Here is a 15,486-nt window from a genome sequence, read left to right as displayed (position 1 = left end):
AAAGAGCAAATCAGGGTCACAGATAGAATAAACTTAGACGGTAAGGTGCAAATGGAAACAGATTTACCAAGCTTTTTAGTGCGCTTAGAGCATGCTGATATAACATGAGTAGAATCACCACAATAGAAACACAACCCATTTTTCCGTCTAAAATTCTGCCGCTCGCTTCGGGACAGAATTCTATCACACTGCATACTCTCTGGCGACCTCTCAGTGGAAACCGCCAGATGGTGCACTGGTTTGCGCTCCCGCAGACGCCTATCGATCTGAATAGCCATTGTCATGGACTCATTCAGACCCGCAGGCACAGGGAACCCCACCATAACATCCTTAATGGCATCAGAGAGACCCTCTCTGAAAGTCGCCGCCAGGGCGCACTCATTCCACTGAGTAAGCACAGACCATTTACGGAATCTTTGGCAGTAAATTTCCGCTTCATCTTGCCCCTGAGATAGGGACATCAAAGTTTTTTCTGCCTGAAGCTCCAAATGAGGTTCGTCATAAAGCAACCCCAAGGCCAGAAAAAACGCATCCACATTGAGCAACGCAGGATCCCCTGGTGTCAATGAAAAAGCCCAGTCTTGAGGGTCGCCCCGGAGCAAGGAAATCACAATCCTGACCTGCTGTGCAGGGTCTCCGGCAGAGCGAGATTTCAGGGACAAAAATAATTTGCAATTATTTCGAAAATTCTGAAACCCGGATCTATTCCCCGAGAAAAATTCCGGCAAAGGAATTCTCGGCTCAGATACAGGTGCATGACAAACAAAATCTTGCAATTTTTGTACCTTCGTGGCGAGATTATTCAAACCTGCAGTTACACTCTGAAGATCCATTACAAACAGGTGGACACAGAGCCATTCAAGGGTTAAGAGGAGGTAAGAAGCAGCTAGACAGCAATTAAGGGCTAGGCAGCAAAACTCTGAAGGGAAAAAAAAAAAAAAAAAAAAAAATTTTTCCCTTAAACACTTCTCTATCTCCTGCTTCAGCCCAAACAATTAACACTTTGTGGGCCGGTCAAACTGTCATGATCTCAATGGCAAGAGAACATAGCATCAGCATATATAGGAACTAGCTCTTGGAAGATGGAAACTGAGCTGACCATGAACTAAACCTAACGCACAACTAGCAGTGGCCGGGTAGCATGCCTACGTTGATTCTAGATGCCCAGCACCAGCCGGAGGACTAAATAAAGCTAGCAGAGGAAAATATTAGTCCTAGCTCACCTCTAGAGAAATACCCCGAAAGGAGACAGAGGCCCCCCACATGTATTGGCGGTGAGTTAAGATGAAATAACAAACGTAGTATGAAAATAGGTTTAGCAAATTTGAGGTCCACTTACTACATAGCAGAAGACAGAAAGGACACTTTCATGGTCAGCTGAAAACCCTATCAAAACACCATCCAGAAATTACTTTAAAACTCTGGCATTAACTCATAACACCAGAGTGGCAATTCCTGTTCACAAGAGCTTTCCAGACACAGTAACGAAACTACAGCTGTGAACTGGAACAAAAATGCAAAAACAAACATGGACAAGAGTCCCACTTATCTAGTAGTTGTCTAGGAGCAGGAACAAGCACAGAGAGGCTTCTGATAACATTGTTGACCGGCAAGCAACTAACAGAACAGCAAGGTTATATAGCGACTCCCACATCTTGATGGGAACAGGTGAACAGAGAAGATGAAGACACCAGTTCAATTCCACCAGTAGCCACCGGGGGAGCCCAGAATCCAAATTCACAACAGATGCCCCATATACAATGCTCTGCACCGTTCATTATGGCCCCATAGATGCTCCATATAAAGCAGTGCCATATATGCTCTGCACTGTTCATTATGGCCCCATAGATGCTCCATATAAAGCAGTGCCATATATGCTCTGCACTGTTCATTATTGCCCCATAGATGCTCCTTATAAAGCAGTGCCATATATGCTCTGCACTGTTCATTATTGCCCCATAGATGCTCCTTATTAAGCTGTGCCATATATGCTCTGCACTGTTCATTATGGCCCCATAGATGCTCCATATAAAGCTGTGCCATATATGCTCTGCACTGTTCATTATGGCCCCATAGATGCTCCATATAAAGCTGTGCCATATATGCTCTGCACTGTTCATTATGGCCCCATAGATGCTCCATATAAAGCAGTACCATATATGCTCTGCACTGTTCATTATGGCCCCATAGATGCTCCATATAAAGCAGTGCCATATATGCTCTGCACTGTTCATTATGGCCCCATAGATGCTCCATATAAAGCAGTGCCATATATGCTCTGCACTGTTCATTATTGCCCCATAGATGCTCCTTATTAAGCTGTGCCATATATGCTCTGCACTGTTCATTATGGCCCTATAGATGCTCCATATAAAGCAGTGCCATATATGCTCTGCACTGTTCATTGTTGCCCCATAGATGTGCCATATAAATCTGTGCCATATATAGTGCTCTGCACCGTTGCCCCATAGATGTGCCATATAAATCTGTGCCATCTATAATGCTCTGCACCGTTGCCCCATAGATGTGCCATATAAATCTGTGCCATATATAATGCTCTGCACCGTTGCCCCATAGATGTGCCATATAAATCTGTGCCATATATAGTGCTCTGCACCGTTGCCCCATAGATGTGCCATATAAATCTGTGCCATATATAATGCTCTGCACCGTTGCCCCATAGATGTGCCATATAAATCTGTGCCATATATAATGCTCTGCACCGTTGCCCCATAGATGTGCCATATAAATCTGTGCCATATATAGTGCTCTGCACCGTTGCCCCATAGATGTGCCATATAAATCTGTGCCATATATAGTGCTCTGCACCGTTGCCCCATAGATGTGCCATATAAATCTGTGCCATATATAGTGCTCTGCACCGTTGCCCCATAGATACTCCACATAAATCTGTGCCATATATAACGCTGCTGCTGCAATAAAAAAAAAACACACATACTCACCTCTCTTGCTTGCAGCTCCTCAGCGTCCCGTCCCGGCATCTCTCCGCACTGACTGATCAGGCAGAAGGCGGCGCGCACACTATATGCGTCATCGCGCCCTCTGACCTGAACAGTCAGAACAAGAGGACGTGAAGACAGAGCGGCGCCCGGCGGGTGGAACGTGGACAGGTGAATATAAAATACTCACCTAGTCCAGGCGCTCCTGGCGCTCCCCCTGCCTGTCACACTGTCTTCGGGTGCCGCAGCCTCTTCCTCTGTCAGCGGTCACCGGCACCGCTGATTAGAGAAATGAATAGGTGGCTCCGCCCCTATGGGAGTGGAGTCCATAATCATTTCTCTAATGAGCGGTCCCACGTGACCGCTGAACAGGGAAAGAGGCTGCGGCACCGAAGACCGTGTGACAGGCAGGGGAGCGTCAGGATCACCGGGACTAGGTGAGTATGCCTCAGCGCCCTCTCCCCCTCACCCGCCGACCCCACCGCCGACCGTGACTCGAGTATAAGCCGAGAGGGGCACTTTCAGCCCAAAAATTTGGGCTGAAAATCTCGGCTTATACTCGAGTATATACGGTATAATGTTACAGGTTATATATACTAGATTCCATGATAGGGCGTTGATCCAGGGAACTAGTCTGATTGCCGTATGTGGAGTCGGGAAGGAATTTTTTGGCTGTGCAGCAGCCTAATGGACTAGGGGCTTAGCTGGTCAGACCGTTGACCCCCGCTGCAGCCAGAAGTGAGACCGACTTGATCGGCGGGGAAGCTGGAAGAAGTCAGCCCCGGCCTCAGCCGGCAGCAAGCCCCCCAACCCAGGATAAGAGACAGGCACCAGAGTCACACCATGTGAAATTGATAGATATATAAACTGCCACCTTGAGTTCTTCTCCTCTGTATTCCTCGATATTCACCTGAATAATTCCCTGTTGCTCCCTGCAAGGAGGTTATCCCTGTAACAATTAAATTAGCAATTGTTTTCCTCTATTAACCTTGCTCTGTGCCTCTGTGTCGCTGCATCCAATTACCTGTATTATATGGTCATCAGAGATTGTTACCCGACTGATTGGAGGGGAGAGCCGCAGCGTTAGGAGTAGTGATGAGCGAATATACTCGTTAGTTGAGATTTCCCGAGCATGCTCGGGTGTCCTCCGAGTATTTTTTATTGCTCGGAAATTTAGTTTTTATTGCTGCAGCTGAATGATTTACATCTGTTAGCCAGCATAAGTACATGTGGGGATTGCCTGGTTGCTAGGGATTCCCCACATGTACTTATGCTGGCTAACAGATGGAAATCATTCAGCTGCGGCAATAAAAACTAAATCTCCGAGCACTAAAAAATACTCGGAGGACACCCGAGCGTTCTCAGGAAATCTTGAGTAACGAGTATATTCGATCATCACTAGTTAGGAGTCCTCTCAGGAAATCTCGAGTAACGAGAATATTCGATCATCACTAGTTAGGAGTCCTGTTATTATAGTTTCTAACCCATTCCTTTTCTTGGGGGGGGAGCCATTGGTTTCATCTGCCTAAGCACCAAAATACCTTGTCCAGGTCTTGATGATGATATTAATAAATATAACAAAAAGCAGTTCTGTATATGAGAAGAATCTAACCAAAAGCAACATAGATGTTTTACAAATGTATTTCTGCAATAAAATTGTCACTAATTTGCATTGATGATAAAAGAAAGTGTGTAGATACAGTGACTTTCTCTAGAAAGGAGTAGATGATGATTCCACTCCTCGGGCCTTGGTTTACAGTTGTGCTGATTTCGGACATCCAGATCTGGATCACACATGAGAGAGGAGAAGACCAGGAATGTGTGACATGTGATCTGTGTAGTTGAAGTTTTCCTGGATTCCTACAGCATCGCGATCAACCATTTGGCCTTCTGTCTGACCATGGGCAGGAAGGTGAAGGAGCAGCCGCTTCCTTCCGTCTGTCCATGGTCTTGTAGGTGAAGCAGCAGCCGCTGCCTTCTGTCTGTTAATGGGATCTGTGCAGTTGAAGTTTTCCTGGATTCCTACAGCATCGCGATCAACCATTTGGCCTTCTGTCTGACCATGGGCAGGAAGGTGAAGGAGCAGCCGCTTCCTTCCATCTGTCCATGGTCTTGTAGGTGAAGCAGCAGCCGCTGCCTTCTGTCTGTACATGGCCAAGTAGGTGAAGGAGCAGCCGCTTCCTTCTGTCTGTACTTGGCCTACTAAGATAAGGAGCAGCAGCTTCCTTATCTCTGTACATTTTCTATAAGTGTAGGAGCAGCCGCTGCCTACTGTCTGTCCATATCCGGCATGTGAAGGAGCAGCCGCTTCCCTTTTTCAGTCCATAACCGGTAGGTGAAGGAGCAGCCGCTTCCCTTTTTCAGTCCATAACTGGTAGGTGAAGGAGCAGCCGCTTCCCTCTTTTAGTCCATATCCGGTAGGTGAAGGAGCAGCCGCTGCCTTCTGTCTGTACATGGCCAAGTAGGTGAAGGAGCAGCCGCTTCCTTCTGTCTGTACTTGGCCTACTAAGATAAGGATCAGCAGCTTCCTTGTCTCTGTACATTTTCTATAAGTGTAGGAGCAGCTGCTGCCTACTGTCTGTCCATATCCGGCATGTGAAGGAGCAGCTGCTTCCCTTTTTCAGTCCATAATCGGTAGGTGAAGGAGCAGCCGCTTCCCTTTTTCAGTCCATAACCGGTAGGTGAAGGAGCAGCCGCTGCCTTCTGTCTGTACATGGCCAAGTAGGTGAAGGAGCAGCCACTTACTTCTGTCTGTACTTGGCCTACTAAGATAAGGAGCAGCAGCTTCCTTCTCTCTGTACATTTTCTATAAGTGTAGGAGCAGCCGCTGCCTACTGTCTGTCCATATCCTGCATGTGAAGGAGCAGCCGCTTCCTTCTTTCAGTCCATATCTGGTAGGTGAAGGAGCAGCCGCTGCCTTCTGTCTGTCCATATCCTGTAGGTGAAGGAGCAGCCGCTACCTTCTGTCTGTCCATATCCTGTAGTCTTCTCTTTACCACCACATTGTAGATGAGTCGTCCAGATGGTGACATAGCAAGTATAGCTGAAAGAAGTCCTTCAATTTCAGCCTTTAATTACTTGCTATGTTGATCCAGAGGAAGGCGAAAAATAACCCTGAGGACTCGTTCTTAGCTAATCCTCATATCAAGGGAAAAAAATTCCTTCCTGACCCCAAATATGGCGATCGGAATAAATCCCTGGATGTTTGGAACTCAAATCTATTGGTTATTTGGTGGAAGCTCGGTAGGTTTGTCACAGTCCAGTAAATAAGAAAGTCCAGTTTAGTTGTCTCATCCGATAAATGTAAATCTTCATTCCTGATGTTACTGGAATGGGGCTGATTGTTATCAGCCTAATACTCCTGCTGTAAGAAGAGAAATACACACGTCTCAGAATCAGCTCCTCACATTCAGTATATACAGTGTACTGGGGGATATAACAATAAGGGGTATAGTGGGTAAGTGTGTTACTGGGTAGTGACAACATTATGGATGTCTGTATGTGTTTTACTTACATAGTAATATGGGAATGGTGGCTCGGATCTGCCGCCCTCCACATCGCTCCAGTCTATGTAGCAGAAGAATGGGTGGGATCTGATAGATGATGTAATGGCCAATCGGGCAGATGGAGTTCTGCAGAGAAGCTAGAAAATGAAAGAAACCATAAGTCATTAGATTACATATTATTAGTGATAAGTTATTACACAATGTCTATGGACTGTCCACGTCTTATCTTCTATCTTCATCTCATCTTACTCACCCCTTTTATGATATCAATGGTATTAATGCAGATCCCTGGTGGAAAATAAAGGATTTGCTCACACACAGACTCGTGGTAATCGTCCAATGAGCCTTCGCTATAGAATGGCCGGCTACCTACACTCATCATATATAAGATGACGCCGAAGGAAAATGAGTCTGCCAGATGGGTGTATCCTTGACGGTCCATTATCTGTGGAAACACAAGATTGGAGAGGAGCTGAATATACCGGAAAGGGGATTTACACACAGAGACAATGAGGACCGGTCTGTGATTACTTATGAGCAGGATACATTGGGATCAGATTATCCCTCAGTCCTACTATCAATCACACAGAGATGTTCCTTACCTCAGGCGCTATGTAACCCTTAGTGCCAATAAACTTATTCACTATGCCATTCTCAAACACATTAATGGCTGAACAGCCAAAGTCTGAGATTTTGATGTGTCCGGTGTCTTGGATGAGGATGTTATCTGGCTTCACGTCACTGCAGGGAGAAGGAGCAGACACTGATTGTGAGGATAATTCATGACAAGAACTTTCTACAATAGATATGTAAGGAGACAACAGAGAGTCACAGGTGACAGATTTATGGAGGTGAAATGATTACCTATGTATGACGCCGTGTTCATGCAGATATTGGAGTCCGCACACCATCTCTGCCGCAAAGAGTCTGTGGAGTAGAAAGTAAAGGGTGGATCAGTGGTTACATACACAATCATACAGAGAACATGAGGAGATCACACACGCGTCCTCTGCACGTCAATATTTTTTTCTGTTGTCATAGTCCATAGTTCATGGACTACAATGTGCGAGAAGTGGATTATTAACATTTAGTACAAGTCATTTACCTTGTTGTCTCTGTGTTAAACAACTTTGAATCTTTCATGTGGTTAAACAGGTCTCCTCCAGCCATGTAGTCCATGGATATTCCATATTCGATTGGTGTCTCCATATATGCCCGCATAGACATTAGGTAGGGGCATCCGGCAGCCATTCTCATGACTTCTAGCTCTGTTGAGAAAATCTCCTCCCTACAAGAACTCTTGTCCATGATCTTAATGGCCAGCAGTCCTTCATTGACCGGATCTGATGCCAAGACGACCTGTAGAAAAATCACAGCAGATCAGACCAAACGCCCATCTATTATTGTGTAATATTTCACTAGTTTATCCCAAGTATCATCACATATGAATATCCTGTAATGAGTATGTCCATCCTTCCTGTGTATCTGTGCAGGATACATTGGAGGAGGATAAATTCACACTTACTTTTCCGTAGCCTCCCTGTGAAAGAATTTTCTGAAATTTAAGGCTGGCAAGGTCAATAGTATTTGGAATGTTGACCATTTCTGTCATGGGTGAAATACACATTCTAGCTTCACTCGGGTCTTCTGCTGGCATGGCTGCTATGTCACAAGGTATCAGAAGGCTTCCATCTGCTGAGATGATACAAGATTATTAACTCCATTGCGAGCACATAATGGAAATGTTTGTCATATTGTGCAGTAAATTTATGGAGCGGGTTCAGGAGCTGAGCCTGTGCCGTACCAGGCAGAAGGCTTTTTTTTGCATTTTTTGGGGGGCTGTATCCACCTAACCAATTGCAATAAAAAGATATCACAATGTTCTGTCTACAATCAATGAATAATCAATATCAATAATAACTACAGCTTGCCACGCAAAAAATCACACAGCTCCATCTTGTAATCAATATCAAAAAGTTACAATGTCTTAGAATATGGGGACACGAACAACTTTATCAATATAATTCCTCATTATCTGTTAAAATCCCCGCCGCATGTTCAGCATTATCATAGTTGAAACTGAAGTGGAGAAACATTTTGTGAGGTAATTTCCACCACAAATGAATGAACACAGTAAAAAAAAATGGAAGAATCACTTTTTTCCAGGAATAGTGTCCTGCAAAACTACAGCTCAGCCCAGTAAAAAAACAAGTCCACATATTGCTACATTGGCAGAAAAAAAAAAAAAAAAAAAGTTATGGGCTTTCGAAAGCTGGAGGGAAAAACTGAATATTACCCTGTCAAGAAGGGGTTAACAAAAATAGCTCCAGAGCATATATTATAATTGTAAACTGAATTATGTAAATGAGCAGGAAATGTCTAATATTTGTGCTCTCATTAATCAAAACAGTCCAATAGCAAAAAAAACTGTTGCTCCTAGCAACGAATCACAGCACAGATTCCATTTCTTAACATTCTATAGAACAATGAAAGCTGCATTGTGATTGGTTGCTATGGACAACAAGGACAGTTGTTCTGCACTTTTGATAACTGAGGCCAGAACATAATATTCGGAGTATAATCCCCCTCACCCCAGTCTTATTATACAGAGCAGTTTCCATCTTACCTGGTTCCTCTTTATCCAGTGGTGTTTTAGGTGGAGAATCACCCAGCTGTTTGTTCTCTGGGATGGAGATGTTCTCAGCTGATGTTCTGGACCTCTGTAATGCATCATTCTCATTTATAATGGTCCTCTCCAGGGTTGCCGTTCTTTGTAGGGTTAGTGTCTCCAGACTTTCAGAGCTGGAGGATGTGACATCTCTCGGTGTTTCTTGGAGAACCTCGTCCAGCTCTAACTCTGCGCTGATGTTTCTCCGCTTGTTGAGGATGGCATCTTTGTTCCTCCTCCGTATTTCAGGGACCAGATCTCTAATTTTTGTGAAGGAGATTATATTGGCCCTCTGACGCTCAGCGGAGGCTGCAGAGTGAGACTCCATGAGGTTCTCCATATTCCTTTTCTCTGTAAGGATTTCATGTCTTTTGGTCTTCCTCATTTTGTCCAGAGTTTGACGTTTGGACGCCATTTCTGAGGCGTCAGTGTCCATGTCCGGTAGAGTAAAGTCTTTTTGCCCTAAAGCGAACAATGGTACTGGCTCTTCATTTATTCCTCTCCTCTCTCTCAGAACCCGATCTCTTTGGGCTCTTCTTCTCTCTTTATCCATTTTGTAATCAATTTTTGCTTCGTTTGTCACGAAAAACAAAAGGGGCTACCTCACCCTTGGGAGTCTGTAAGGCAGTGATTCCCTTAGGCTGTAACATTGGAATATAGAATGTGATGATGTCATCACATCACTTGTGACATCCGTCTAATTATGATGTCACCTTGAGAGAGATGATAGAGAAAGATAGATGGATAGATTTCTTCTTTATAGATGGATAGATATCAAATTTGGAGGATGCGAGCCAAACTTTTGCTGATGTATACACACATAAATATATATATCTGCACTGTGCGCTCACTTTGTATATTTGATGAAACATTTAATTATTGAACAACTACAGCGCTGTCAGATAGTTCAAGAGATTGATAAACCCAAACCCTGAATATTTAGGGAAATAACAATGAGACTTGGTCTTCCTCATAAGAATATCTTTATGCAGAATTATTGTTTTTTTAACTCGTTTCTTGAAGAATTCTGTATAATAAACGTTACAAACATGCAGCAATGAGATACAAATCTGAATAATGTTACAAATATCTGTAAATATTCATTTTAAAACCATGTTGCAGGAATTGTATTGTACAATTAACAATAGATGACTGCAATACAGTAAAATATATTAATATATAGGACATTGCACTCATCTGCAGGATCAGTATTATGTGAATGTAGCAGAGATCAAAGTATACAGGTCCTTCTCAAAAAATTAGCATATAGTGTTAAATTTCATTATTTACCATAATGTAATGATTACAATTAAACTTTCATATATTATAGATTCATTATCCACCAACTGAAATTTGTCAGGTCTTTTATTGTTTTAATACTGATGATTTTGGCATACAACTCCTGATAACCCAAAAAACCTGTCTCAATAAATTAGCATATTTCACCCGTCCAATCAAATAAAAGTGTTTTTTAATAACAAACAAAAAAACCATCAAATAATAATGTTCAGTTATGCACTCAATACTTGGTCGGGAATCCTTTGGCAGAAATGACTGCTTCAATGCGGCGTGGCATGGAGGCAATCAGCCTGTGACACTGCTGAGATGTTATGGAGGCCCAGGATGCTTCAATAGCGGCCTTAAGCTCATCCAGAGTGTTGGGTCTTGCGTCTCTCAACTTTCTCTTCACAATATCCCACAGATTCTCTATGGGGTTCAGGTCAGGAGAGTTGGCAGGCCAATTGAGCACAGTAATACCATGGTCAGTAAACCATTTACCAGTGGTTTTGGCACTGTGAGCAGGTGCCAGGAAGCATGAAGTGCTCCAAAATCTCCTGATAGCTAGCTGCATTGACCCTGCCCTTGATGAAACACAGTGGACCAACACCAGCAGCTGACATGGCACCCCACATCACTGACTGTGGGTACTTGACACTGGACTTCAGGCATTTTGGCATTTCCTTCTCCCCAGTCTTCCTCCAGACTCTGGCACCTTGATTTCCGAATGACATGCAAAATTTGCTTTCATCAGAAAAAAGTACTTGGGACCACTTAGCAACAGTCCAGTGCTGCTTCTCTGTAGCCCAGGTCAGGCGCTTCTGCTGCTGTTTATGGTTCAAAAGTGGCTTTACCTGGGGAATGCGGCACCTGTAGCCCATTTCCTGCACACGCCTGTGCACGGTGGCTCTGGATGTTTCCACACCAGACTCAGTCCACTGCTTCCTCAGGTTCCCCAAGGTCTGGAATCGGTCCTTCTCCACAATCTTCCTCAGGGTCCGGTCACCTCTTCTCGTTGTACAGCGTTTTCTGCCACATTGTTTCCTTCCAACAGACTTACCATTGAGGTGCCTTGATACAGCACTCTGGGAACAGCCTATTTGTTGAGAAATTTCTTTCTGGGTCTTACCCTCTTGCTTGAGGGTGTCAGTGATGGCCTTCTTGACATCTGTCAGGTCGCTAGTCTTACCCATGATGGGGGTTTTGAGTAATGAACCAGGCAGGGAGTTTTTAAAAGCCTCAGGTATCTTTTGCATGTGTTTAGAGTTAATTAGTTGATTCAGAAGATTAGGGTAATAGGTCGTTTAGAGAACCTTTTCTTGATATGCTAATTTATTGAGACAGGTTTTTTGGGTTATCAGGAGTTGTAGGCCAAAATCATCAGTATTAAAACAATAAAAGACCTGACAAATTTCAGTTGGTGGATAATGAATCTATAATATATGAAAGTTTAATTGTAATCATTACATTATGGTAAATAATGAAATTTAACACTATATGCTAATTTTTTGAGAAGGACCTGTATATTAGTTCAAGAAAAGAGCAAACTCTTCTTGATCCATTTTATATCCGGAATCTCATCATCCCATGTATTTAGGAATCTGGAGCACATCTGGCTTTTTCTATTATTATTTTTTATTGTTATTTACTTATTAATGTTTTATTTTTTATTCCTTATTTTCCATTTTTCAGCCACTCTCTGAACACTCGCAACGACCCCCCACAAGATCCAAAGCAGCATCAAAATCCAAAATATACGAGACCGTGGCTGATTTTTAAAAACTAGTACTTTTGTCATGAAAAAGGTCTATTATGGCCGAAACTTCGCTTTTTCCATCTACCTCATTTGTAACCTCAGCCATATGATTTTAAACCAGAATAAAAGTTATATTTTATCAATATGAGAAGTTTGTGGTGCCTCGGATATTTTGGATTTTGGTAGTTGTCTCACAGTAAAATTTAATAGCAAAGCCACATAAAGAGGAATAAAAATCCTCCACTGGACTTTAGACTTGTGGCTTTATTGTGAGCACCTTTTAATCACCCCACCTTCTACAGTGAAGGAAATTATTTTATCCCTTGCTGATTTTGTAAGTTTGCACACTGACAAAGACATGAACAGTCTATAATTTTAATGGTAGGTTAATTTTAACATTGAGAGATAGAATATCAAAAATAAAATCCAAAATTCACATTGTATAAATTCTATAAATTTATTTGCATTTTGCAATCTAATATATAATTGCCTAGAATACTACTTCCTGCAATTTGTGCCAACTTCCGTGGCTTTGTCCGGAGCTATTGTCCGGAGCTATTGTCCGGAGCTAATGTCCGGAGATAAGTGACGTCACCAGTGTCCTACACCCAGGCAGAGCACAGGGGCCCCAGGCAGAACATGGGGCCCCAGGCAGAGCACAGGGGCCCCAGGCAGAGCACAGGGGCCCCAGGCAGAGCACAGGGGCCCCAGGCAGCATATGGGGCCCCAGGCAGAGCACAGGGGCCCCAGGCAGCATATGGGGCCCCAGGCAGAGCACAGTGGCCCCAGGCAGAGCACACACCAAATCGGAGGCCGAGGGGCCCCGCCAGCCAAATCGGAGGCCGAGGAGCCCCGCCCACCAAATCGAAGGCCGAGCGGCCCCGCCCACCAAAGCGGAGGCCGAGGGGCCCCGCCCACCAAATCGGAGGCCGAGGGTCCCCGCCCACCAAATCGGAGGCCGAGGGTCCCCGCCCACCAAATCGGAGGCCGGGGGTCCCCGCCCTCCAAATCGGAGGCCGAGGGTCCCCGCCCACCACATCGGAGGCCGAGGGGCCCCGCCCACCAAATCGGAGGCTGAGGGTCCCCGCCCACCAAATCGGAGGCCGAGGGTCCCCGCCCACCAAATCGGAGGCTGAGGGTCCCCGCCCACCAAATCGGAGGCCGAGGGGCCCCTCCAACCAAATCGGAGGCCGAGGGGCCCCGCCCACCAAATCGGAGGCCGAGGGTCCCCGCCCACCAAATCGGAGGCCGAGGGGCCCCGCCAACCAAATCGGAGGCCGAGGGGCCCCGCCCACCAAATCGGAGGCCGAGGGTCCTCGCCCACCAAATCGGAGGCCGAGAGTCCCCGCCCACCAAATCAGAGGATAAGGGGCCCCGCCAAACAAATCGAAGGCCGAGCGGCCCCGCCCACCAAAGCGGAGGCCGAGGGGCCCGGCCCCGCCCACCAAAGCGGAGGCCGAGGGGCCCCGACCACCACATCGGAGGCCGAGGGGCCCCGCCCACCAAATCAGAGGCCGAGGGGCCCCGCCCACCAAATCGGAGGCCGAGGGTCCCCGCCCACCAAGTTGGAGGCCGAGGGTCCCCGCCCACCAAATTGGAGGCCGAGGGTCCCCGCCCACCAAATAGGAGGCCGAGGGTCCCCGCCCACCAAATCAGAGGCCGAGGGGCCCCGCCCACCAAATCGGAGGCCGAGGGTCCCCGCCCACCAAATCGGAGGCCGAGGGTCCCCGCCCACCAAATCGGAGGCCGAGGGTCCCCGCCCACCAAATCGGAGGCTGGGGGTCCCCGCCCACCAAATCGGAGGCCGAGGGGCCCCGCCCACCACATCGGAGGCCGATGGGCCCCACCCACCAAATCGGAGGCCGAGGGTCCCCGCCCACCAAATCGGAGGCCGAGGGTCCCCGCCCACCAAATCGGAGGCTGGGGGTCCCCGCCCACCAAATCGGAGGCCGAGGGGCCCCGCCCACCACATCGGAGGCCGATGGGCCCCACCCACCAAATCGGAGGCCGAGGGTCCCCGCCCACCAAATCGGAGGCCGAGGGTCCCCGCCCACCAAATCGAAGGCCGAGGGGCCCCGCCCACCAAATCGGAGGCCGAGGGGCCCCGCCCACCAAATCGGAGGCCGAGGGTCCCCGCCCACCAAATCGGAGGCCGAGGGTCCCCGCCCACCAAATCGAAGGCCGAGGGGCCCCGCCCACCAAATCGGAGGCCGAGGGGCCCCGCCCACCAAATCGGAGGCCGAGGGTCCCCGCCCACCAAATTGGAGGCCGAGGGTCCCCGCCCACCAAAGTGGAGGCCGAGGGTCCCCGCCCACCAAATCGGAGGCCGAGGGTCCCCGCCCACCAAATCGGAGGCCGAGGGGCCCTGCCCACCAAATCGGAGGCCAGGGGTCCCCGCCCACCAAATCGGAGGCCGAGGGGCCCCGCCCACCACATCGGAGGCCGATGGGCCCCGCCCACCAAATCGGAGGCCGAGGGGCCCCGCCCACCAAATCGGAGGCCAGGGGTCCCCGCCCACCAAATCGGAGGCCGAGGGGCCCCGCCCACCAAATCGAAGGCCGAGCGGCCCCGCCCACCAAATCGAAGGCCGAGCGGCCCCGCCCACCAAAGCGGAGGCCGAGGGGCCCTGCCCACCACATCGGAGGCCGAGGGGCCCCGCCCACCAAATCGGAGGCCGAGGGGCCCCGCCCACCAAATCGGAGGCCGAGGGTCCCCGCCCACCAAATCGGAGGCCGAGGGTCCCCGCCCACCAAATTGGAGGCCGAGGGTCCCCGCCCACCAAATCGGAGGTCGAGGGTCCCCGCCCACCAAAGCGGAGGCCGAGGGTCCCCGCCCACCAAATCGGAGGCCAGTCCCCGCCCACCAAATCGGAGGCCAAGGGTCCCCATCCACCAAATCGGAGGACGAGGGGCCCCACCAACCAAATCGGATGCCGAGGAGCCCCGCCCACCAAAAGTAAGTGCGACCCCAAAAGTAAGTGCGCCCCCGGGTGCAAAAGTAAGTGCGCCCTCGGGTGCAAAAGTAAGTGCGCCCCCGGGTGCAAAAGTAAGTGCGCCCCCGGGTGCAAAAGTAAGTGCGCCCCCGGGTGCAAAAGTAAGTGCGCCCCCGGGTGCAAAAGTAAGTGCGCCCCCGGGTGCAAAAGTAAGTGCGCCCCCGGGTGCAAAAGTAAGTGCGCCCCCGGGTGCAAAAGTAAGTGCGCCTCCGGGTGCAAAAGTAAGTGCGCCCCCGGGTGCAAAAGTAAGCGCGCCCCCGGCCCCGGGTGCAAAAGTAAGCGCGCCCCCCAGTCCCGTGTGTGAAAAGTGCTGCTGTAAAGCTGGT

General features: G+C 48.0%; 1 protein-coding gene across 2 annotated transcripts; it reads right to left on the bottom strand.

The window, feature by feature from the left end:
• Window positions 1-4,585: 4,585 nt before the first annotated feature.
• On the bottom strand, window positions 4,586-9,822 carry LOC143809639 (serine/threonine-protein kinase Sgk1-like). Of its 2 annotated transcripts, none has more exons than XM_077292689.1 (8): window positions 9,093-9,822; window positions 7,992-8,161; window positions 7,572-7,825; window positions 7,331-7,393; window positions 7,069-7,207; window positions 6,720-6,911; window positions 6,475-6,603; window positions 4,586-6,324 (listed from the first exon to the last, which is right to left on the bottom strand). In XM_077292689.1, the coding sequence occupies exons 1-8, from the start codon at window positions 9,685-9,687 to the stop codon at window positions 6,313-6,315; spliced, it is 1,554 nt and encodes a 517-aa protein (XP_077148804.1). In that variant the 5' UTR covers window positions 9,688-9,822; the 3' UTR covers window positions 4,586-6,312. The 2 variants fall into 2 exon arrangements, with proteins under 2 accessions (XP_077148804.1, XP_077148805.1); XM_077292690.1 differs by having other exon boundaries at window positions 7,992-8,158.
• Between the last annotated feature and the right edge of the window lie 5,664 nt (window positions 9,823-15,486).

This window comes from Ranitomeya variabilis, chromosome 2, assembly GCF_051348905.1.
Source record: "Ranitomeya variabilis isolate aRanVar5 chromosome 2, aRanVar5.hap1, whole genome shotgun sequence".
Taxonomy (NCBI): domain Eukaryota; kingdom Metazoa; phylum Chordata; class Amphibia; order Anura; family Dendrobatidae; genus Ranitomeya; species Ranitomeya variabilis.
This window is presented reverse-complemented; position numbering and strand designations above follow the sequence as displayed.